This window comes from Prionailurus bengalensis, chromosome D2 (assembly GCF_016509475.1).
Source record: "Prionailurus bengalensis isolate Pbe53 chromosome D2, Fcat_Pben_1.1_paternal_pri, whole genome shotgun sequence".
Taxonomy (NCBI): Eukaryota; Metazoa; Chordata; class Mammalia; order Carnivora; family Felidae; genus Prionailurus; species Prionailurus bengalensis.
In genome coordinates this window covers 13184252-13209087 of record NC_057351.1, presented here as the reverse complement: position 1 = coordinate 13209087, position 24836 = coordinate 13184252, and the positions used below count along the sequence as shown (strand labels likewise).

The window sequence follows — 24836 nt, the reverse complement described above, 5'->3', positions numbered from 1 at the left end:
TTGGGCTGATGAAAGGCTTCACGCATAGTTGGAGCAACTCCACTTTCCCTTGTGGCCTTATTTTCACACAAATTTTTTCCATACAGTAGCAGAAGTACCTCTCAGCTCTTCTAGTGTTTTTTGGTTTTGTTTTGTTTTTGAGAGAGAGGGCACAAGTGAGCGAGGGGCAGAGAGAGAGAGAGAGAGGGAGAGAGAGAGAAGCAGGGCTCACCTGATGTGGGACCTGAGCTCATGAACTGTGGGATCATGCGCTGAGCTGAAATCAGAGGCTTAACCGACTGAGCCACCCAGGTGCCCTCAGTTATTCCAGGTTTAAGTGGTCCTTTTGTTTTAGGTCTTGGGAAAGAGAGGGATAGATCCTCTCTTCAAGAGCCCATGTCATTTTCTAAAAGGTTGGCTCTGCTTGGGTTAGGGTCTTCACGTATGGACCAGTTGCTATATGCAAGGAAATAGAGGTGAGGAGTCACTATATTGTCCATCCTGGGCCATGTGTCCACTCCTGTGGTGGGTGAGTGACAGCCCACCAGGCAGAGAAAATACACTTCCCACAAGGGGAAGATGCTGGGCTAAAAATGGCAGAAAATAAGTGAGAACCATTTTGATAATATAGATGGAACTCTTCAGATGCCTTTCCCAGGTTAAGATTCTTCCACTCTTAGAAAATAACACAGTTGGGGGCACCTGGGTGGCTCAGTCAATTGAGCATCCAACTCTTGATCTCAGCTAATTTCTTTTTTTCTTTTTTATTATTTTATTTTATTTTATTTTATTTTTAACGTTTATTTATTTTTGAGACAGAGAGAGACAAAGCATGAACGGGGGAGGGTCAGAGAGAGGGAGACACAGAATCTGAAACAGGCTCCAGGCTCTGAGCGGTCAGCACAGAGCCCGACGCGGGGCTCGAACTCACGGACCGTGAGATCATGACCTGGGCTGAAGTCAGCCGCTTAACCGACTGAGCCACCCAGGCGCCCCTAATTTCTTTTTTTAATTAATTTTTTTTTTTTAACAACAAACACACGATGTTAGCAACATGGATTCCAGAGACAAACAGGTGAAACGGAATGCAGAACAAACTAGTGGAACTGTTTCTTTCAGTCTGCGTTCCTGTCACCAGAGGATACCAGGGCCAGGATGCCACATGCCTTTTAGTATAAGGAAAAAGTCCCTTGACGTTTCTTCATCTATCACTGGAGAAGTTGAATGAAGTGTACTGTAACAGCTCATTTCTTGATCTCAGGGTTGTGAGTTCAAGCCCCATGTTGGGCTCTATGCTGGGCGTGACGCCTACATATATTAAGAAAAAAACACAAACAAACCAGTGTTTTTTTAGAAGAATCTGTAGAAGAATTAAAGAAATTGTCAGCAATTTTGAGTGAATATTGTGAATAAGGAAAATGAAAGCGTTTTGTAAAGGGCTATGTAATTTAGTTTAAATAATTTACTTTGATGCCTGTCATGTCCTCAAATTTTCTTTGATTCTTTATCTAGGATAAAGACCCCTTTAGCAGTCTGATAAAGTCTGTGAGCTCCTTAGAATTTTTTTTTAAGATTTTATTTTTAGGTAATCTCTATACCTAGCGTGGAACCCTAAGATCAAGAGTTGCTGACAACACGCTACTGACTGAGCCAGCCAGACACCCCTAGAATGTTTTTTTTAAGTGTTTCTTTATTTGAGGGGGGAGGGGCAGAGAAAGAGAGGAGAGAGAGACTCCCAAGCAGGCTCCGAACTGTCAGCCTGGAGCCCGATGTGGGGTTCGATCTCACAAATCGTGAGATCATAACCAGAGCCGAAAGCAGGAGTCGGACACTTAACCGACTGAGCCACCCAGGTGCCCCAAAATGTTTTTAAATACAGAAAATACACAGGATTTCATATAAAGAACTTATAAAACTCAACACCCAAAAAACAAATAATCCAGTTAAGAAATGGGCAGAAGATATGAATAGACATTTTTCTGAAGAAGACATACAGATGGCTAACAGACACATGAAAAAAGGCTCAGCATTACCGTCATTGGGGAAATACAAATCAAAACTATAATGAGATACCACCTAACATCTGGCAGAATGGCTAAAATTAACAACATAAGAAACAACAAGTGTTGGCAAGGATGCAGAGAAAGGAGAACACTCTCACTATTGGTGGGAATACAAACTGGTGCAGCCACTGTAGAAAATAGTGTGGAGGTTCCTTAAAAAGTTAAAAATAGAACTACTCTATGATCAGCAATTGCACCAAGAGGTATTTACCCAAAGGATACAAAAATGTACAAAAACACTGATTTGAAGGGATACATGCACCCTGATGTTTACAGCAGCATTATCAATAGCCAAATTATGTAAAGATCCCAAATGTTCATCAACTGATGAATGGATAAGAAAGATGTGGTATATGTATATAATGGAATATTATTCAGCCACAAAAAAGAATGAAATCCTGCCATTTGCAACCATGTGGACAGGGCTAGAGGGTATTACACTGAGCGAAATAAATCCAAGAAAGACATACCATATGATTTTGCTAGTGTGGAATTTAAGAAACAAAACAAACACAGGGAGAAGAAAAGAGGAAAACCAAGAAACAGACTTTAAAAAAATTTTTTTAATGTTTATTTTTGAAAGAGAGAGAGACAGACAGAGAGTGCACAGGGGAGGGGCAGAGAGAGGGAGACATAGACTCCTGAAGCAGGCTCCAGGCTCCATGCTGTCAGCCCAGAGCCTGACATGGGGCTCTAACTCACGAACCGTGAGATAATGACCTGAACCGAAGTTGGACCCTTAACTGACTGAGCCACCCAGGTGACCCAAAACAGACTGTTAGTTACAGGGAACAGACTGATGGTTATGCGAAGGGAGGTGGGTGGGGGATGGATAAAATAGGTGAGGGAAATTTAAGGAGGGCACTTGTTATGATGCGCACTGGCTGTTGTATGGAAGTGCTGAATCCCTAAATTCTACACTTGAAACTAATTTTACGCTGTATGTTAACTAACTGGAATTTAGTTAAATTGGAATAAAATAATAAAGCTTGGAAAAAAACATAGGCTTTTAGATGAGAATCCAGTTATGTGAAATAAAGTTATCAAAATACTTAAAAATTGTAATGTAATGTGTGTTCATTAATATTTTAAATGACAGAATCTAGTGGCAGGTCTAATAAATGCTGTAATTAAAAAAAAATTTTTTTATTAACGTTTATTTATTTTTGAGACAGACAGAGCATGAATGGGGGAGGGGCAGAGAGAGGGAGACACAGAGTCGGAAACAGGCTCCAGGCTCTGAGCCATTAGCCCAGAGACCGACGTGGGGCAGGAACCCATGGAGCGCGAGATCGTGACCTAAGCTGAAGTCGGGCGCTTAACCGACTGAGCCACCCAGGCGCCCCTAAATGCTGTAATTTTGAAATAGTGGTGCATGTAAAATATATCTTGGGATATCTATAATAGCTGTAATGTGATAGATGTGGGATCACAGGTGCTGCTAATCAACTTTTTTTTTTTTGCCTATGTGCACAGTTTTGGAAAATGCCGAATTTCAGTTAGAAGATACCTTGAATCTATGGATTTAGAGTAAAAAACACGTCCCTTAGGCTCTGTCCAGGTAATCAGCCCAGTGGTCCAACTACCTGGAGTTGAGTGAGGTCTTCTCTATTCTTTTTTTTTTTTTAATTTTTTTTTCAACGTTTTTATTTTATTTTTGGGACAGAGAGAGACAGAGCATGAACGGGGGAGGGGCAGAGAGAGAGGGAGACACAGAATCGGAAACAGGCTCCAGGCTCCGAGCCATCAGCCCAGAGCCCGACGCGGGGCTCGAACTCCCGGACCGCGAGATCGTGACCTGGCTGAAGTCGGACGCTTAACCGACTGCGCCACCCAGGCGCCCCTTCTCTATTCTTGTTAATTACTCCTGATCCCAGTTACATGACCTATACTATATTTCTTTGGCCAAGCTTCCTAGATGCAGCCTTTGGGTTTCTGAGCAATATCCACCTGCATTGTCCCATTATGGTGCAGTCCCCACTTTTTGGGATAGTCATGTATGTTTTCTTGAATACCATCAAGGCCAGGTACTAACCTTGACCTACCTTTAGTCTGAGTTTCTGGTGGTCATGACTTAACCACTGAAGATATATTCCCTCTCATCTTGTATTCCTAATAAGCATAGATAATAACTCAGATGCTAGGCCATTTCTTTTCTTGTCTTCCCAGGTAATGATCAGCCTCATTCTAAAGTAGTCTGCCTCTCAGAGGAATTGAGAAAAATAGTTCCCAGTAGGAATTAAGAAAATGTGATTGAGAGGAATGGATACTAACATTCTATAAAGAGGGAAACATTGCTCCTGACACTATGGAAATTGGATGCTGTTGAGAAGAAAGAGTGTTATATATAACCAAAGTAATGGAGGAGACAGCCAAAAGATTTTAGGGAGAAATTGTAGCAAAAGCATAGTACCTGAACGTGTGGTCTCAAGTTTCCGTTCCAGGAGGATACCTGCAATACTGTGAATATCACTGAAATTTGCTGGGATGGGCTCATTATTGGAATGGAAATACCTGTCTTTGTTAAAAACAATCCAATGTAACATTTGAGAGCTGAAGAGTATATATCAGGAAGATATACATACTTGTTTGGCGCGAAGAGTAGTGACATTAGGGTAGAAAGCACAAGGGACAATGCTAGGACTGAGGAATAGAAGAGATCTATAGATTATGCTGTATATCATTTGGTAAAGAGAATAAGGTTGTTATCCTCCTAATACAGACAGATTATAAAAGAGGCACAAAAAATCAGATAAATCATGAAAGATTTCAGCTGTCTTAAATTCTGCTAGAGGCTTCTTTTCTCTGGAAAAGACCTGATTTGTGTGTGGAGTGGGGGGGGGGGGGTGTCCATTGTTAAGTTCCTTGGCAGAAACAAAATGAGAGGAAAGATTCCTTTGTTTTGAATTCTCATCAACAAGGAGGAAGAAATAAGTGAAGTGAAAGAGCCTCAAAGATTGTGGGAAAAGAAGCTATTTTTGAATCTTCTCAATGAAAAAAATGTTGAATATAATCAAACTGCTTCCTAGGGCAGGTATAATTTGAAGAGTGGAGAAGAAATACCATATTCTTTTTTTTTTCCATTTTTTTAAAAACAATGTATTTTTAATGAGTTAAGCATACAGCTATTTCCGTTAGCTTCTATACACACGCTTGCAAACAATTGTCTTTTTTTTTCGCTTGCAAGCAATTGTCTTTTTTTTTTAAATATGAAATTTATTGTCAAATTGGTTTCCATGCAACACCCAGTGCTCATCCCAACAGGTGCCCTCCTCAATGTCCATCACCCACTTTCCCCTCTCCCACCCCCCATCAATCCTCAGTTTATTCTCAGTTTTTAAGAGTCTCTTATGGTTTGGCTCCCTTCCTCTCTAACCTTTTTTTCCCCCTTCCCCTCCACCATGGTCTTCTGTTAAGTTTCTCTGGATCCACATAAGAGTGAAAACATACGGTATCTGTCTTTCTCTGTATGACTTATTTCACTTAGCGTAACACTCTCCAGTTCCATCCACATTGCTACCAAAGGCCAGATTTCATTCTTTCTCATTGCCAAGTAGTATTCCATTGTGTATATAAACTACAATTTCTTTATCCATTCATCAGTCGATGGACATTTAGTCTCTTTCCGTAATTTGGCCATTGTTGAAAGTGCTGCTATAAACATTGCGGTACAAGTGCCCCTATGCATCAGCACTCCCATATCCCTTGGGTAAATTCCTAGCAAGTGCTACTGCTGGGTCATAGGGTAGGTCTATTCTTAATTTTTTGAGGAACCTCCACAGTGTTTTCCAGAGCAGCTGCACCAGTTTGCATTCCCACCAAGAGTACAAGAGGGTTCCCGTTTCTCCACATCCTCGCCAGCATCTATAGTCTCCAAACAATTGTCTTAATGAAGAGCTCAGTTGAAGGATGCATTATATGTAGTGTAGTTTCAAAGAGGTAAGCATATGGCTATTCCCATGAAATACCATATTTTAATGATTCAGTGTCCCAATTAAAGTGGAAGCAAATCAGAGCTCTCTAAAACTTGAAATATTGGGCTCAGCCAGGCAGGTGCCCCTCATGTTTTTTTTTAATTGTGCTGAAATACAGATAACATTGACCATCTTAACAGTTTTTTTTTTAAAGTTTATTTTGAGAGAGAGCGATAACAGGGGAGGGACAGAGTGGGGGCAGTGGGGACACTCCCAAGCAGGCCCTGCACTGTAAGCACAGATCCTGATGTGGGGCTCCATATCAGGAATGGTGAGATTATGACCCCAGCTGAAATCAAGAGTCAGATGCTTAACCTTAAGATTGAACCACCAGGCGCCCTGACAATTTTTGAAAAATACTAAAAAATTTTTAAATTTATTTTTATTTATTTATTTAAAAATTTTTAAAATTCTTTTTTATTTGTTTATTTTTTAAATTTACATCCAAGTTGGTTAGCATATATAGTGTAACAATGATTTCAGGGGTGGATTCTTTAATGCCCCTTACCCATTTAGCCCATCCCCCACTCCCACAACCCCTCCAGTAACCCTCTGTTTGTTCTCCATATTTAAGAGTCTCTTATGTTTTGTCCCTCTCCCTGTTTTTATATTTTTGCTTCCCTGCCCTTATGTTCACCTTTTTTTAGTCTTTATTTTGAGAGAGAGAGAGAGAGAGAGAGAGAGAGAGAGAGAGAGACAGAGTATGAGCAGGGGAGGGGCAGAGAAAGGGAAACACAGAATCCAAAGCAGGCTCCAGGCTCTGAGCTGTCAGCACAGAGCCTGATGCAGGGCTCGAACCCATGTACCATGAGATCATGACCTGAGCCAAAGTCAGAGGCTTAACCGATTGAACCACCCAGGCGCTGTGACAAGTTTTAAAAAATAATTTAAAACAGTTTTTTAAAGTTTATTTATTTATTTTGAGAGAGAGAGTGTGCAAGGAGGGGCAGAGAGAGGGAGAGAGAAACTTCCAAGCAGGCTCCACACTGCCACCAAGGAGCCCAACGTGGAGCTCAAACTCAAGAACTTCTAGATCATGACCTGAGCTGAAATCAAGAGTCAGACACTTAACTGACTGAACTACCCAGGCATCCCTTGAGGATTTTTTTTTTTTTTTAAGTAATCTCTACACCCAGCATGGGGCTCAAACTCACAACCCTGAGACCACGAGTCTCATGCTCCACAGACTGAGCGAGCCAGGTGCCCCAGACCCTCTTAACAATTTTAGGTGTACAATTGAGTAGTGTTAAGTACATTCACACTGTTGTGCAATCTTAACTCCTATGTCTCCAGAACTCTTTTCATCTTGCAAAACTGTAACACTGTAGCCATTAACACTATTTCCCCCTTTCCACAGCCATTGGCAACCACAATTCCACTTTCTCTATGAACTTGGCTACTCTAGGTATTTCATTTAAATGGAATCATAGAGTATTTGTCCTTTTGTTACTGGCTTATTTCACTTAGCATGATGTTCCCAGGGTTCCTTCATGTTATATAGCATGTGACAGAATTTCCTTTCTTTTTAAGGCTGAATAATATTTGACTATATGTGTATACCACATTGTGCTGATCCATTCATCCATCAACGGATATTTGGGTTAGTTCCATCTTTTGGCTATTTGTGAATAATAGCGCCGTGAACATGGTCGTACAATTACCTGCTTGTGTCCTTCCTTGCAATTCTTTAAAAAAATTTTTTTTTAATGTTTCTTTATTAGTTGAGAGACAGAGCATGAGCTGGGGAGGGGACGGAGAGAGAGGGGGAGTCACAGATTCTGAAGCAGGCTCTAGGCTCCGAGCTGTCAGCACAGAGCCTGACGCGAGGCTCGAACTCATGAACCATGAGCTCATGACCTAAGCCGAAGTCGGCCGCCTAACCGACTGAGCCACCGAGGCGCCCCTTTCCTTGCAATTCTTTTCAAAGTATTTTATTTGAGGAATTATGTAGTCATCTCATTGTGAAGAACATCCAGAAAACAGCTTATATTTTTAAAAACAGCTTAAGAAAAAGATAAGTAAAGTGGGTAAAGGATGTGAACAAGTAATTCATAGAAAAGGGAATCAAAATGAATAGATGCTCAGCTTCCCTCATAAAAGGAAATGTAAATACAATGTATGTTTCACTTATCAGACTGACAAGTAACCAAAGATTATTCTGCGAAGGGCAACGTTGTGATGATACTGGGACTTGCATACGGTGCTGGTAGGATTGTGAATTGGTGCAGTTCCTAAAAAGGGACATTTGTTATTAGCTCTCAACATTAAAAATGCTCTTCCCCTTTGATTCAGCAATACCCAGTTTGAGATTGTTTACTACAGTTATTTTTGCACAGGTATAAAAAATAATTGAGAAGGTTTAATCTTTGCCGTATTATTTATAATAGCAAAGACTTGGAAGTAACCTAAGTCCATCAGTTTGTGAAGACTGGTTATATAAATTATGGTATATCTATACAAATACTGTATAGCCATAAAAAATGTAAAAGCTTCTGACATGGCTGTGGGTAAATTTCCAGGTTATATTATTAAATGAAAATGTAAGGAATAGAACCCCATATAGAGCATGGTATCATTTGTGTAAAGAAAGGAAAAAGCATATCAGCCTGTATAAGCACAAAATGTGTGTGGAAGATACTATAAGATACTAATAAAACTGTTGCCAGTGGAAAGAGCTAATGACTAGCAGGAATGGAAGGGAAACTTTTAGTGTATTCCCTTTTATTCTTTTGAGTATCATCTATTTAAAAAATTAAGTGAGAAGGGCACCTGGGTGGCTTAGTTGGGTAAGCATCCAACTTGGGCTCAGGTCATGATTTCATGGTTTGTGAGTGTGGAGCCCCACTTGGGGCTCTGCGCTGACAGTGTGGAGCCTGCTTGGGATTCTCTTCCTTTCTCTCTTGCCTCTCTCTCTCTCTCTCTCTCTCTCTCTCTCTCTCTCTCTCTCTTCAAAATGGTTAGGTAAACTTTAAAAAATAAAAGAAAAGGGGCACCTGGATGACTTAGTTGGTTAAGCGTCCGACTTCGGCCTAGGTCACAATCTTGCCATTCCCAAGTTCGAGCCTTGTGTTGGACTCTGTGCTGACAGCTCGAGGCCTGGAGCCTGCTTCCGATTCTGTGTTTCCTTCTCTCTCTCTGCCCCCTCCCACTCATGCTCTGTCTCTCTCTCTCTCTCTCTCTCTCTTTCAAAAATAAATAAACATTAAAAATTTTTTAAAGAAAAAAAATTAAGTGAGAAAGATGTATCTGGAAAAATATAAGGAGCATCCCTGAAATGGAAGAAGAAACAGCATAACAATGACTTTGAGACACTTGAATGGACCTCTTCAGAAAAATACTGGTAAGGTTGAGCCTCCAAATCAATTTGTGAAAAAATGGGAAGATAAGAAAAGAAGCTTCTAGGATTGATCTAGACTAAAAAGTAGTACAAATGCCTTGGGTGTAGTAATATACGGCTTTTAGTTTAAATCTTGAGTATTTTGAAACATAGGAAACACCCAGATACTCGTTGCCTTTATTTAGCGATTGTTAACATTTTGCCACCTTTGCTTCATCTTTTGAAAATATATTTAATGTCGCATAGAGATGACAGAAAAATCACAGATTGACTCAATTTTTTATCTTCTGTCGTGTCTATGGAAAATGATTCCTGTCTTTAAAAAAAAAAGCCTGTTTAAAAGCATGTTGAAGATAAAAGGAGGTGGTATAGTGTTTGGCCATTTTGAATTAGCCTGCACTCCAAGAGAAATTACATGTAGTAATTCATGAAAGAACTGGGAAATACGATTGCAAAAATTCCTGTCCGTAATCTTTAAAGAGTAATGAACAAGGGGAAATAGAACCTCTAGGAAAGACATTTGTGAACATTTAGAAAAGCAGTAATCCTAAGGAAGTAGGAAGAGTTGAGGGAGTCTTGCTAAATTTGCCTTTGTTTGTTTGTTTGGATTGCAATTCCCTGACAAGCCAGGGAAATTTGCAGAGAACAGTGCAGTATTTACTTTCTCTGTTGATCATCATTATCTTCCTTCTCGTACTCATTATTGTCAATAGAACAAATCACAAAGGAACAACTGTTCCTTCCAAAAATATTCATACAACTCAGAGGTGTTTAAGTTACCCCATTCCTCTGATTGACGGTATATTCTGGGACTGACAGTTTATTTTGATTTCAGGGGAGCATTTCACAAAGTTCATGATGTTCTTGCATGTGAACTGGATAATAGGAGGGCTTATAACTGAAAAGTTTTACACACAATTTGTATGGGTTCTGTCTTTGGTCAAAGTCATATATCTAATACACACAGACACAGACACACACACACACACATACACATTTTGTTTCGATCTTACAAAAATTGCACAGGACAGAGCTGGGAGAGATAATTAATGTTGGAGTGTTCAATGTTCAGTATATATAAATGTAAAGTTCTGCATTTACATGAATAATGATGTGTTAAGTCCTGCTTCAATGATTAGTTGTACAAGGGGCACCTGCCTCTGTCAGTAGAGCATACAACTCCTGATTTTGGGGTCGTGAGTTTTAGCCCCATGTTGGGTGTAGAGATTAGTTTAAAAAAATTAGTTGTACAAGTATAGAATAGAGAAGACCTGACTTGAAAGTTCTTCATGGAGGGGCGCCTGGGTGGCTCAGTCGGTTAAGCGTCCAACTTCAGCTCAGGTCTCGATCTCGCAGTCCATGAGTTCGAGCCCCGCGTCGGGCTCTGGGCTGATGGCTCAGAGCCTGGAGCCTGCTTCCGATTCTGTGTCTCCCTCTCTCTCTGCCCCTCCCTCGTTCATGCTCTGTCTCTCTCTGTCTCAAAAATAAATAAACGTTAAAAAAAATTTTTAAAAATAAAATAAAAAAAAAAGTTCTTCATGGGAATTCATAAGACTTTATAGAAACAAGTAAACAAGTAGATTTTCTTTTAGTGTCAGTGTTAGTATTTAACTTTGTTTTTGAATGGACAGTCTGGCCATGGCTTTCTCAAATCTTAAACATGTTTATTTACTTTGAATAATTGTCTCAAGAATTTTTCCCAGGGAAATACTTCAGGGGACAAGAATAATTTAAAAACAAAACCATGTTTTTAGCTGTTTTTTTTGGGGGGGGAGGGATAGAAATGATTAAGTAAATTGTGGATCTACAGGTCAACATTAAAGAGCTTAAGATGGTAATTCTGTGGCTGTATAGAAAAATGTTCACCTGTTAATAAAAGAAGTAGAATAGAAATTACGTATCTATTTCGCTTGTAAAAAATTCTGTTTACATGTTAATGAAAATTGAAAAGGCATATAAAACTAGTGAAAACTATTTTTTAGGATAATTATCGTTAAATTTAAACATTTAAATTTTTTACATTTGCATTTTTATGTTAGAAATTATTTGATATAGTTGATACACAGTGGTACATTAGCTTCAGGTATACAACATTGTGATTCAGTTTCTCTATACGTTATGCTTTGCTCATCACAAGTGAAGCTACCATCTGTCACCATAGAACGTTGTTACAGTGTCATCGACTGTATTCCCTATGCTGTGACTTTTCTTCCTGTGACTTACTCATTCCATAACTGGAAGCCTGTATCTCCTGTTTTGCCAATTCACCCCCACCCCATTCACCTCTGGCAAATATGAGCTCTGTATTTAAGGTTGATTCTGCTTTTTTTTTTGTTTATTCATTTGTTGTTGCTTTTAGATTCCACATATGAATGAAATCATATGATATTGGTCTTTCTCAGTCTGAATTATTTCACTTAGCATAAGACCCTCTAGGTCCATCCGTGTTGTTGCAAATGGCTCAAAATCATCCTTTTTTATGGCTGCATAGTATTCGTCTGACACACACACACACACACACACACACACACACACACACACCACTCTTCCTTATCCATTTGTCTATCAGTGGACACTTGAGTTGCTTCTACATCTTGGCTATTGGAAGTAATACTGCAATAAACACAGGACGCATACATCTTTTCAAACTGATACAGTGTTTTTATTTTCTTTAGGTAAATACCCAGTAGTGGAATTGCTGCGTCATATGGTATTTCTATTTTTCATTTTTTGAGGACCCTCCATACTGTTTTCCACAGTGGTTGCACCAATTTACATTCCCACCAACAGGGCACAAGGGTTTTTTTTGTTTTGTTTTTTTGTTGTTGTTGTTTTTTGGTTTTTTCCCTCCACATCCTCCCCAACACCTGTTATTTCTGGTCTTTTTGGCACTAACCATTCCAACAGGTATAGAGGTTATATCTCATGGTGATTTTGATTTGCATTTCCTGGGTGATTAGTGATGTCGAGCATCCTTTCAATGTGTCTGTTGGCCATGTCTTCTTTAGAAAAAATGTTTCTTCAGGCCCTCCGCTCATTTTAATTGGATTGTTTGTAGTTTCGGTGTTGAATTGTATAAATTCTTTACGTATTTGGGATATTAATTCCTTATCCGATATATCATTTGCAAATATCTGCTCCTATTCAGTAGGTTGCCTTTTTGTTTTGTTGATTGTTTCCTTCATTGTACAAAAGCTCTTTATCTTGGTGGAGTGCCAGTCGTTTATTTTTGCATTTGTTTCCCGCACGTCAGGAGACGTATCTAGAAAAATGTTGCTAAGGCTGATGTCCAAGAAATTATTGCCTATGTTTTTCTCCTAGGAGTTTGTGGTTTTAGGATTCATATTTAGGTCTTTAATCTATTTTAAGTTTACTGTTGTGTATGGTGTCAGAAAGTGATCCAGGTTTGTTCTCTTGCATGTAGCTCTCCTGTTTTCCCAGCACTGTTTATTGAAGAGACTGTCTTTTTCCATTGGGTAGTCTTGCCTCTTTTGTCATCAATTAATTGACCATACCGGTGTGGGTTTATTTCTGGGCTCTCCATTTTGTTCTATTTATTTGTCTAAATTTTGTGCCAGTACCATACTGTTTTGATTACTATAGCTTTGTCTATAACTTGAAATCCAGGATTGTGATGCCTCCGGCTTTGTTCTTTCTCAAGATTGGTTTGGCTGTTTGGGGTCTATTGTGGTTCCATACAGATTTTAGCATGAATGGTTCTAGTTCTGTGGAAATTACGATTGGTATTTCATTGAGTCTTAAACAGTTTTTCTTTATTTTTCTTTCTTTCTTTATTTTTTTAAACATTTATTTATTTTTGAGACAGAGAGAGACAGAGCACGAACGGGGGAGGGTCAGAGAGAGAGGGAGACACAGAATCCGAAGCAGGCTCCAGGCTCTGAGCTGTCAGCACAGAGCCCTACGCGGGGCTCGAACTCACGGACCGCGAGATCATGACCTGAGCCGAAGTCGGCCGCTTAACCGACTGAGCTACCCAGGTGCCCCAAACAGTTTTTCTTTAATATCAAATTTAGTCAGTGTTCAAATTTTCAATATTCTCACAAGTTTTTACTTTAAAGTTACTTACACTTTTTTAAAAAATTAGGGTCCAAACGAAGTCCAGTGTTGCAACTGGATGTCTTCAGTTTTTTAAATCTGTTCGTTCTCCCTCCATGTCTTTCTTTTTCTTCTTGTGTTCTCCTTGTGTTGAAGAAACTAACTTGTTTGACGGTAGGGTTCCCCACTGTCTGGATTTTGGCTGACAGTGTCTTTTCACATGTTCCTCAGTCTTCTGCTTTCCTGTGAAGTAGGAGGTGAATCTAGTTACCATTCCTGGATAGGAGATCCTTTTCACTCTGTCTCCCTTTAGGGCCTTCTCTTTAGTTTCATGGTTCTGTCTTTTTATTCGATTTTAATGGTTTTTATTTTTATTTTTTTTAATGTTTATTCATTTTTTGAGAGTGAGAGACAGAATGTGAGGGGGAGGGACAGAGAGAGAGGGAGACACAGAATCTGAAGCAGGCTCCAGGCTCTGAACTGTTAGCACAGAGCCTGATGTGGGACTTGAACCCACAAACCATGAGATCATGACGTGAGCCAAAGTTGGGCTCTTAACCGACTGAGCCCCCCAGGCGCCCCGAGTTTCACGGTTTTTTGTTTGTTTTGTTTTAGTAAGCTCTGTGTCCAATGTGGGGCTTGAACTCACGACCCCGAGATCAAGTGCTACATGTTCCACCAACTGAGCCAGGCAGGTGCCCCTAGAGTTTAATTTTTATTTATTGTTCATTGTATGTGTTGCTTCCTATGTCTATGGATTTGTTTTTTTCTCCCATCCTCAAGAGATAACAATGCCCATATTGCCTGTTTTCTTGTCCTGTTCTCTATCACTTTTCTCCTCCTTTTTTGTTTGTTTTTATTTATTTAATTTATTTTTTATTTTAGAGAGGAGTCGGAGCAGAGGGAGAGGGAGAAAGATAATCTCAAGCAGGCTCTGTGCGCAGCATGGAGCTCTACACGGGGCTGATCGCATGACTATGAGATCACGACCTGAGCCGAAATCAAAAGTCTGACACTTAACTGACTGAGCCACCCAGGCGCCCCTGTCCCCCTCTCTTCTATTCTCCTTTCCTTCCTATCCCCTTCAGTAGATGACAGAATAGACAAGTTATGTGATGTGAGCTAACTGGAGTTGAGCGACATTTAAAAAACATATTACTGGGGTGCCTGGGTGGCTCAGTTGGTTGAGTGTCTGACTCTGTTTCAGCTCATAATCATGATGATGATCTCACAGTTTGTGGGTTCAAGCCCCACATCAGGCTCTGTGCTGATGGCATGGAGTCTGCTTGGGATTTTCTCTCTCCCTCTCTCTGCCCCTCCCTTGCTCATGTGTGCGCTCTCTTCTCTCTCTCTCTCTCTCTCTCTCTCAAAATAAACATTGTTATCAAAATATAGTTAGAAAGTAAAGTAAAATGAAACTATGAGAATATGCCACATAAACCTATAGGTCCTTCTCTTCACCAAAATATGAAGACTAAATTGCAGGAGTGTTGACCTCAAGAATATCTCACTAAAGTGAAGGGGCGCCTGGGTGGCTCAGTGGGTTAAGCATCTGACTTTGGCTCAGGTCAGGATCTCGCAGGTCACAAGTTTGGGTGATGTGTTGAGCTCTGTGCCGACAGCTCAGAGCCTGGAACCTGCTTTAGATTCTGTGTCTCCCTCTCTGCCCCTCCCCCACTCGTGTGTGTGTGTGTGTGTGTGTGTGTGTGTGTGTGTGTGTGTGTATCTCAAAAAATAAACATTAAAAAAAAGGAATATCTCGATACATGAAAAAAATAAATTTTAAGGACTTTATTAAGATCTTGTCAATTTTGTAATTTTCTTCCTAGATCTCCTCATATTTTGGATTCTGGCTATATTATCATGAATGACACAAAAAGTGTCATTGGTCGACGAGTTGAAGTTAATGGAGAACATGCAACAGTGCGTTTTTCTGGTGTTGTCCCTCCTGTGGCAGGTAAATTATAAGTGTGTGTGTGTGTGGTGTGTGTATTTATTTATTCTGGATTGTTTCTTTGTAGGCTTCTCTGTAGTGCTCCCCCCCCCCCCATAGTGCTTTGTAACAATAAGAAACAATTTGTAGATGCTTCTTATATTCTTATATACCATTGTTTTGTTCGGGTAACAATATCCTGTGGTCTATGGTTTTATTTCATTTTACATTTATCTAATTATTTAGTGTTACTATTTTATATTAATTGAATGTTAAAATATCTTCTGAGTAAACTTAAGACAACTCATAATCTTGAATTTTCATACCCTACCCTCAAAAACTAAGAATTTTTTGGAAATTTCTTTTGTCATTAATCCACGTGTATATGTATTTGAAGTAGCTTAAATCGATATAAATACAATTTGTGATGTCTTCTTTCATTTATTATTTGGAATATATTTATATTTCTATAGTATTATTTTGCTTACATTTTTTGTTAAGATATAATTGACATATAACATTATATTAGTTTCAGGTATACGAAACAATGATTTGATATCTGTATATATTGCAAAATGATCACCAAGTTAAGTCTAGTTAACATTCATCATCATACATACTTACAGAGTCTTTTTGGTGTGGTAACTTTTTTTCCTTTTAAATAATATCATTCTTGTATTTTTTTTATTTTTTATTAACAATTTTTTTTTAATGTTTATTCATTTTTGAGAGGGAGGAGGAGCAGAGAGAGAGGGAGACACAGAATCCACAGCAGGTTCCAGGCTTTGAGCTGTCAGCACAGAGCCCGATGTGGGGTTCGAACTCATGAACTGTGAGATCATGACCTGAGCCGAAGTCGGACGCTTAACTGACTGAGCCACCCAGGCACCCCTCATTCTCTTATTTTTAAATTTATTTATTATTTTTTTTATTTTTTAATTTTAATTCCAGTATAGTTAGCATACATTGTTGTGTTGGTTTCAAGTGTACAATGTAGTGATTCAACAATTCTTTACATTTTTCCTGTGTTCATCAAGATAAGTGTACTCTTAGTCCCCTTTCACCCATTCACCCCTCACCTCCACCTCCACTCTGATAACCATCAGATTGTTCTCTATAGTTAAGAGTCGGTTTCTTGGTTTGTCTCTTTTTTTTCCCTTTGATTCTTTTGTTTTGTTTCTTAAATTCCACATATGAGTGAAATGATTTCTCTGACTTATTTTGCTTAGTATTATATTCTCTAGCTCCATCCATGTTGTTGCCAATGGCAAGATTTCATTCCTTTTTATTTTTGCCTTTTATATATGCCACATCTTTATCCATTCGTCAATCGGTGGACACATTGGCTGTTTCCATAATTTGACTATTATAAATAATGCTGCAGTAAATATAGGGGTGCATATGTCTTTTTGAATTAGTGTTTTCATATTCTTTGGATAAATACCTAGTCGTGCAATTACTGGATCAGGTGGTAATTTTATTTTTAATATTTTGAGGAACCCCCATACTGTTTTGTACAATGGCTTTACTGGTTTGCATTCTCACCAGGAGTGCACGAGGGTTCCTTTTTCTTCACATCCTTACCAACACTTTCTGTTTCTTGTGTTTTGGATTTTAGCCATTGTGACAGGTGTCAGGTAATATTGTCATTTTGATTTGCATTTCCCTGATGATGAGTAATATTGAGCATCTTTTCATGTGTCTATTGGCTATTGGTATATCTTTGGAGAAAAGTCTATTCATGTCTTCTGCCCGTTTTTAATCGAATTAATTTGTTTTTTTGTGTATGTTGAGTTTTATAAGTTCTTTATATATTTTAGATACTAACCCTTTATCAGATATGTCATTTGCAAATATCTTCTTCCATTCCTTAAGTTGCCTTTTAGTTTGGTTGATTGTTTCCTTTGCTGTGCAGTTTGTTTTTTTTTTTCAAAATTATTTTTTTAAGTAATTTCTACACCCAGTGTGGGGCTGGAACTCAAAACCCCTAAGATCAAGAGTTGCATACTCCACTGACTGAGCCAGCCAGGTGCCCCTGTGATGTCATCTAAACAAAAGTTTCACCTGACCCTGTGGGCAATTCTGAAGATAGATAGGGGGCCCTTCAGAGATTTTCCTAGTTGAGATGAGGGGCTGGGCATTTACATCTGTGATGATCCATCACTGGATCCTGGTATGTGGAAGGGTGTATGTGCTTGTGCAAGGCACTTTTTTTTTTTTGGTTCTAAAAGTGGGACCATAGTTGAGGGCTAATTGCTAGAAGCTAGTATTCCCAGCAGCTGATGAGAATAAGGCTCTGTTTGTAAAGGCAGCTTGGAGTAGTGCATCCCAAATCTAATAATACAGATGGAAGCTATTTCATGGTAATTTAGTGAATATGAAGTAGTACATATTTTCATTTATTAAATTGCCTGTGAGTTTGACACTTCCTTCGTGTATGTATTATCAGGCAGTTTTTTACCTGAAATTATAATTGTGCAAAGAGGGAGCTATTCTTTATTTACTCTATTAATTATCTGATTGTATGAGCGCATTCTCTATTATTTTACCTCAAAGATGCTACTTTGGGATTTTATGTATGCATGCATTTATTTATTATTTATTTATTTATTTATTTACTAACAAATTTGTGGGGGAGGCACCTGTGTGGCTCAGTTGGTTAAGCATCTGACTTTGGCTCAGGTCATGATCTCACGGCTCGTGGGTTCCGAGCTCTGCATCGGGCTCTGTGCTGACAGCTCTGAGCCTGGAGCCTGCTTTGGATTCTGTGTCTTCCTCTCTCTGCCCCTGCCCTACTGCACTTGGTCTCTCCCTCTCTCTCTCAAAAATAAATAAACATTAAAAAAATAAAAATAAATTTTTTAATGTTTATTTATTTGTTTTAAGACAGAGAGAACGCAAATGGGGCAGGGCAGAGAGAGAGAGAGGGAACAGCGAATCCCAAACAGACTCTGCACTGTCAGCACAGAGCCGACATAAGGCTCGAACTCATGAGACCCGTGAGATCATGACCTGAGTCGGGTCGGAAGCAAGAGTCAGACGCTTAGCCAACTGAGCCACCCAGGTGCCCCTAAGATTTCTTTTAGAAGTCATCAGGTGGAATTGGTACAAAGATAGGAGAAATCGAATGCAGATTTAGTAATTACTCCTGGTGTTACTTCAGTATGTGTTATAACTAAACGAGTTAAGATGTTTAAGCACTTGGGTCAGTTATTGGTGCATAGTGTCAACTATTGTAGATAAACATTTTAAAAATTTACTTAAAAAAGAAATAGAGCGGTTCTAATGTTTTGCAAATGGCTTGGGGATGGAAATGTAATTTCCTGAGATAGCATCATATGCAGATTTTATCAACGTTTATTTATTTTTTGGGGGGACAGAGAGAGACAGAGCATGAACGGGGGAGGGGCAGAGAGAGAGGGAGACACAGAATCGGAAACAGGCTCCAGGCTCTGAGCCATCAGCCCAGAGCCTGATGCGGGGCTCGAACCCACGGACCGCGAGATTGTGACCTGGCTGAAGTCGGACGCTTAACCGACTGCGCCACCCAGGCACCCCATCATATGCAGATTTTAAAACACGTTTATTTTAAGTAAAGATGATGTGCCGTGGTGGGCAGAATAATGCTCCCTCCCCTCAAACAAGGATATCTCAGGACCTGGGAGTATTATTCAGTTTCGTGGCAAGGGAGAATTGGGGTAGCAGGTGGAATTAAGGTTGCTAATCAGCTGACTTTAAGATAGGGAGATTGTCACGTGGGCTCAGTGTAATCCCAAGGATCCTTGGAAGTAGAAGTGGAAGAAGAAGGCAGTGCCGGCACTTGTCGTGATGTGAGAAAGTTTCAACCGGCCATTGTGGGTTTTGAAGATGGAAGGGAGGCAGGAAGCTTAAGAACGAGTGCAGCCTCTAGAAGCTGGAAAAGGCAAGGTAGCAGCTTTTCCTCTAGAGCCTCCAGAGGGGAAGACAGCTTTGCAGCACCTTGACTTTAGTCCAGTGAGACTCTCATCAGGCTTCTGACCTCCAAAACTGTAAGATAATAACTTTGTGTAGTTGTATAGTAGCAGTAGGAAACTGATATATCCTAGCTTATTGTGTGAGGTATTTTATTTTAAAAAGTTGTCTTTTCAATGTTTATATATTTTTTGAGAGACAAAGTGTGAGTTGAGTAGGGGGAGAGGGACACAGAATCCGAAGCAGGCTCTAGGCTCTGAGCCGTCAGCACAGAGCCCAACACGGGGCTCGAACTCACAAAAGGTGAGATCACGACCTGAGCCGAAGTCGGATGCTTCACTGACTGAGCCACCCAGGTGCCCCTGTGTGAGGTATTTTAAAAGTGTCCCTAGTGGGGCGCCTGGGTGGCTCAGTCGGTGAAGCGTCCAACTTCGGCTCAGGTCGTCATCTCGCAGTCCGTGAGTTCGAGCCCCACATCGGGCTCTGTGCTGACAGCTCAGAACCTGGAGCTTGCCTCTGATTCTGTGTCTCCCTCTCTCTCTGACCCTTCCCCCGTTCATGCTCTGTCTCTCTCTGTCTCAAAAATAAATAAATGTTAAAAAAAATTTTTTTTAATAAAAAAAAAAGTGTCCCTAGTGATGATAGTTAAACACTAATGTTAGAACTGCGTTTGAAGAGTCTGATTAAAATGGTTTCATGAAATAACGGGAGTGAGGAAGCACTTTTTCTAAATTAATTCATATCATGTGATTTAAAGTGATAATGTAACTGATTTAATTAAATACTGTAAGTAGACCTTTGATTAATATACATCTGTGTGCTTAAAAATTATTACTGGATATTCTCATATCCATATACTTGGAGTTGCTTACATCAATCCTGATGTACATTGTATTTTTATTTCCTCCTGGGCAATTGTCTTCATGGTTCTTTGCCCTTAGTTATTGTTTTATAATATGTTTTATCGTAACTGAAATCTGGCATTACTGCCTACCTATATGCAGTGACTAAATTAAATAGCCTTACAGTATTTTGGGTTCGATTTATCCCAAAGTAACAATGTTAACTTTAAACAAAAAAGGAGAAGTCTATTTCTTCTAAGTTCTTATGGAGGCATTTTGTATTCCTCATTCAGTTTATTGATCCTAAGTAGGGATTGAAATGCATTGCCACCTACTGAAACAGAAATCTGAATTCATCAAGGAACAGCGGCTCACAGCTGAGTTAGAAAAGTTAGAAGTCAGCTTTTGGGCTTTTTAGTATTTTTCTCTACTCCTCACATCTTTTTACCAAAACCTGCGTACCAATTTCTGGTCCCCCAAATTCCAGCTTCTGGCCTGAACTCTCCAAGGGGCTGATTCTACCCTGCACATCTCTGCGGCTCATTGGAAGAGTTCTAGCAGACTTTTTTTTTCCTTGCGTTTTAGAGGACTATTGTAATTTTCCATGATGAACAAGGGAGATTTTTGTTTACATCTTAGATGGTGTTGTTATTAAAATACTATATAACAAGATTTTCTTATAGTGTCATTGGGTAAATAGTGTTAATTAATCTTCTGGGCCATTATTGAAGCCTTGTTGCTACTTTAAAAAATATATTTATTAAAATAATACATGAACCTGTTAACACCTAGTGCATAAAGGCTCATGATGAAAAGCAGGAGTGTCCAGTTGCAGGTGTTTTTTTTCCACTGTTGTAGGTGTTTTCTTAAACAAGCCTATTTGATTGAGGTCACGTGTACCTCTTCAGTTATGTTTTCTTTTTTTTTTTTTAATTTTTTTTTTCAATGTTTATTTATTTTTTTTGGGACAGAGAGAGACAGAGCATGAACGGGGGAGGGGCAGAGAGAGAGGGAGACACAGAATCGGAAACAGGCTCCAGGCTCTGGGCCATCAGCCCAGAGCCCGACGCGGGGCTCGAACTCACGGACCGCGAGATCGTGATCTGGCTGAAGTCGGACGCTTAACCGACTGCGCCACCCAGGCACCCCAGTTATGTTTTCTTCTAAGATTATCTTTGATAGTTGTTACCCTTCCATTTTACTTGCCTTTTCTTTCTGGCACTCCTGTTGGTTGGATATGGGATTTCCTAGATTGATCCTCTGTTCCTTTTATTCTTCCTTGCAATTTATTTGTTGAAAATACTGTTTGTCTTCTAAAATTTCCCATGGTCTGGGTTCTTCTGATTACATCCACGTGATATCGTTAACATGTTTTTCTGTCTTTGTTGCCTATAAATTGGTAGTTATATAGGCTTTATTAAATTCAGGTTTGGTATCTCTCTCTCTCTGTTTTTTTTTTTACAAATACTCCGTTAAGTGTTGTGTACTTCAGTCAGGCACATAATGTCTGCTTGTATCTCTTTTTGTGATGTTCTTTCTTTCTTTTTTTTTTTTTTTTAACATTTATTTATTTTTGAGACCATGCGAGAGACAAAGTGCAAGCAGCGGAGGGCCAGACAGAGGGAGACACAGAATCCTAAGTGGGCTTCAGGCTCTGAGCTATCAACCCAGAGCCCGACATGGGGCTCGAACCCATGAACCATGAGATCATGACCTGAGCTGAAGTCGGACGCTTAACCGACAGACCCACTCAGGCGCCCCTGTTATTTCTTTTTTTTTTTTTTTTCATTTTTTATTCAAAAATTTTTTCAACGTCTGTTCATTTTTGAGAGACAGACATAGAGCATGAGTGCGGGAGGGGCAGATAGAGAGGGAGACACAGAATCCAAAGCAGGCTCCAGGCTCTGAGCTGTCAGCACAGAGTCCAATACAGGGCTTGAACCCACAAACCATGAGATCATGACCTGAGCCAAAGTTGGATGCCCAACCAACTGAGCCAGCCAGGTGCTCCTGTGATGTTACTTCTTGATGACCGTTGTTTATAGTGGTCATTTGGGAATTGTCAAAAGGTGAAATTCTAATAATTTTCTTTATCATTCCTTTGATCAATGAAATAGCTGGGCAACTTATATTGTGGAGAATGTCCCTGTGTCAGTTACTTGCTTTACAAAGTAATTGGATGATTGAAAGGCAGGATAAATGTTTGATTTTTTTCCTCTTATTTATTAGTCTTCATAATGAATTGATTCACTTAGAAGACCTATGAAAAATTTAAAAAATCTTTATAAAATCATGGGTTTAAACATATTTGATATGTTTTAGTCCATTGCTGTCATCCTTATTGATGCTCGAAGTGTCCCATATTTGGCCCGAAGGAACCCCTTCAAATTGACTCCTGAGTACTTTTGATGTGACCCAGTGGTTTCTGATAGCTTCCTTCCTGATATGATAAGGAAGCTATCAGATGTGCAGGGTGTTCGTCTTACATATTTTTGGTCCCACGTCACAATCAGCCATTTCTCCAAGGGCCTGATTTTTTTTTTTTTTTTAAGTAGGAAATAACATTTGTAGGCCACAATCTGAGTTACTGCAGTGCTCATTGCTATTAGGTCGGTCGTCGTTTCTAGGCCATTTTTAGTTGACAGAGCTGCTACGCTGAGTTAATTCCTAAAAGTAGAATAGATTTAAGGAGGATATGTGTATTTTTTATTACTTTTTATAAAAGTTTCAAACATCCCGCAGAGAATAGTATAAGGAACACCTGTATACACTTGTGATGTCAATTTAACATTGCTGCTATTTTTACCTTATTTCATTTCTTTTCATTTTTTGCTTAAGCACTTTATTTTTTTATTTTATTTTATGGTTTTTTTTGTTTTTGTTTTTGTTTTTTTTTTTTTACTTTTGAGAGAGCGCTCGTGCATGCGTGTGAGCAGGGGAGGGGCAGAGAGAGGGAGACACAGAATCCGAAGCAGGCTCTAGGCTCTGAGCTGTCAGCACAGAGCCTGACGTGGGGCTCGAACCCACGTACCATGAGATCATGACCTGAGTCAGTCAGACGCTTAACCGACTGAGCCACACAGGAGCCCCATTTTTTGCTTTTTGCTTTTTTATATCCATGTTACATACAGTACAATAATGATTTCAGGAGTAGAATCCAGTGATTCATCCCCTAGATATAACACCTAGTGCTCATCCCAACAAGTGTCTTCCTTAATGCCCCTTGCCAATTTAGCCTGTCCTCCCTCCCACAACTCCTCCAGCAACCCTCAGTTCTTATTTAAGAGTCTCTTATGTTTTGTCTCCCTCCCTGTTTTTATATTATTTTTGCTTCCCTTCCCTTATGTTCATCTGTTTTATATCTTAAATTCCACGAGTGAAATCATATGATATTTGTTTTTCTCTGATTGGCCAATTTCATGTAGCATAATACACACTCTAGTTCCATCCACATAGTTGGAAATGGCAAGATTTCGTTCTTTTGATTGCCGAGTAATATTCCATTGCATGTATATATATATATCCACATCTTCTGTATCCATTCAGCTGTTGATGGACATTTGGGCTGTTTCCATACTTGGACTATAGATAGGCGTATGTGTGTTTAAATGTGGTGATGACAGGATATGTTTTCATGTTCTGGGAGTTGATGGAAGAAATGGCTAAAGTATTTGACATAACTGTTGTCTAGAAGAACATTCAAACATTACGTTAAAACCAATTTGTGGTCTCAGACACGTAATAGTACTCAGATGAAAAATTGTGAATAGTGTAATTTAAATAGGTAATGCATTTAATTATTTCAGGGTGCTTTTTATAGCTTATTTATTACTGGGATGTAGCCCTGCTTAAAATTATAAGCAGGGCTTATAATTTTATTATAGGAGTAATAGGCATTCAGTAATTTATAACTTCAAGTATTTTAGGCCCCCGGTCATCTTTTCCATATTTATAGATACAAACAATTTGGTACTCAGTCATATACTTGGTTGAGGCTTTGGACAGCTGTGGGGTTGCTTCCTGAGAGAGAATTCTTGCCCCTGAAAGTTAGTGGTATTTCTATAGCCCACAATTATAATTATATAATTATATATATAATTATGTTATATATAAAACATTTAGAACTGTGCCTGACAGGAAGTAAGAACTTTTTCAATGTTAAAGATTATTGTTTTTGCTGTTATTGTGATTTAGAAAGAAAAAGTATTCCTTTCCCAGAACACTTCATTTCCATGTATAGGAAAATCATCATAGAATATTGATTTTTGTTAGAGTTAGAGGACTCATTGTCCTCTGTCAGGAAACTGATGTAATGAATATAAAAACCTGTAATTTATGTATGGCCCTTAGAGCCAGAAAGTATGGTCTTTAATACATTAAACCATTATGCTTATCAACCATGTGCCTTGTATTTGGATTGGCAATCTATAATACCTTCTCCTCAGTTTAAGTGACTTCAGTTTGGAGTTGCTGTCCTTTCACTGTAATTAGAAACCTAGCTGAGATCACCTCTGTTGAGAAAGGGAAGTCTAATGCAGTGTGCCTGGGGAACTTGTTGAAGATATAAATTCTCAGATTCTGCTTTCAGAGATTCTAATTAAGTAGGTTGGAGTTAGGGCTTAGGACTCTTTTTTTTTTTTTTTTTTTTTTTAGAGAGATAGGGGGCACAAATGAGCGAGGGGCAGAGAAAAAGAGAGAGAA

At 39.2% G+C, this 24836-nt stretch overlaps 1 protein-coding gene across 2 annotated transcripts in view; it reads left to right on the top strand.

Moving 5' to 3' along the window:
• Nucleotides 1-24836, top strand: part of TBCE (tubulin folding cofactor E) — a 92338-nt gene that overhangs the window by 7206 nt on the left and 60296 nt on the right. The window contains exon 2 of one of the 2 annotated variants that reach the window (XM_043596258.1): nt 15239-15366. In XM_043596258.1, coding sequence (XP_043452193.1) covers nt 15273-15366 — 94 coding nt within the window. In that variant the 5' untranslated portion in view covers nt 15239-15272. Of the gene's footprint in view, nt 1-15238; nt 15367-24836 lie in introns of those variants that run through there. The other variant, XM_043596259.1, reaches the window with a different exon arrangement.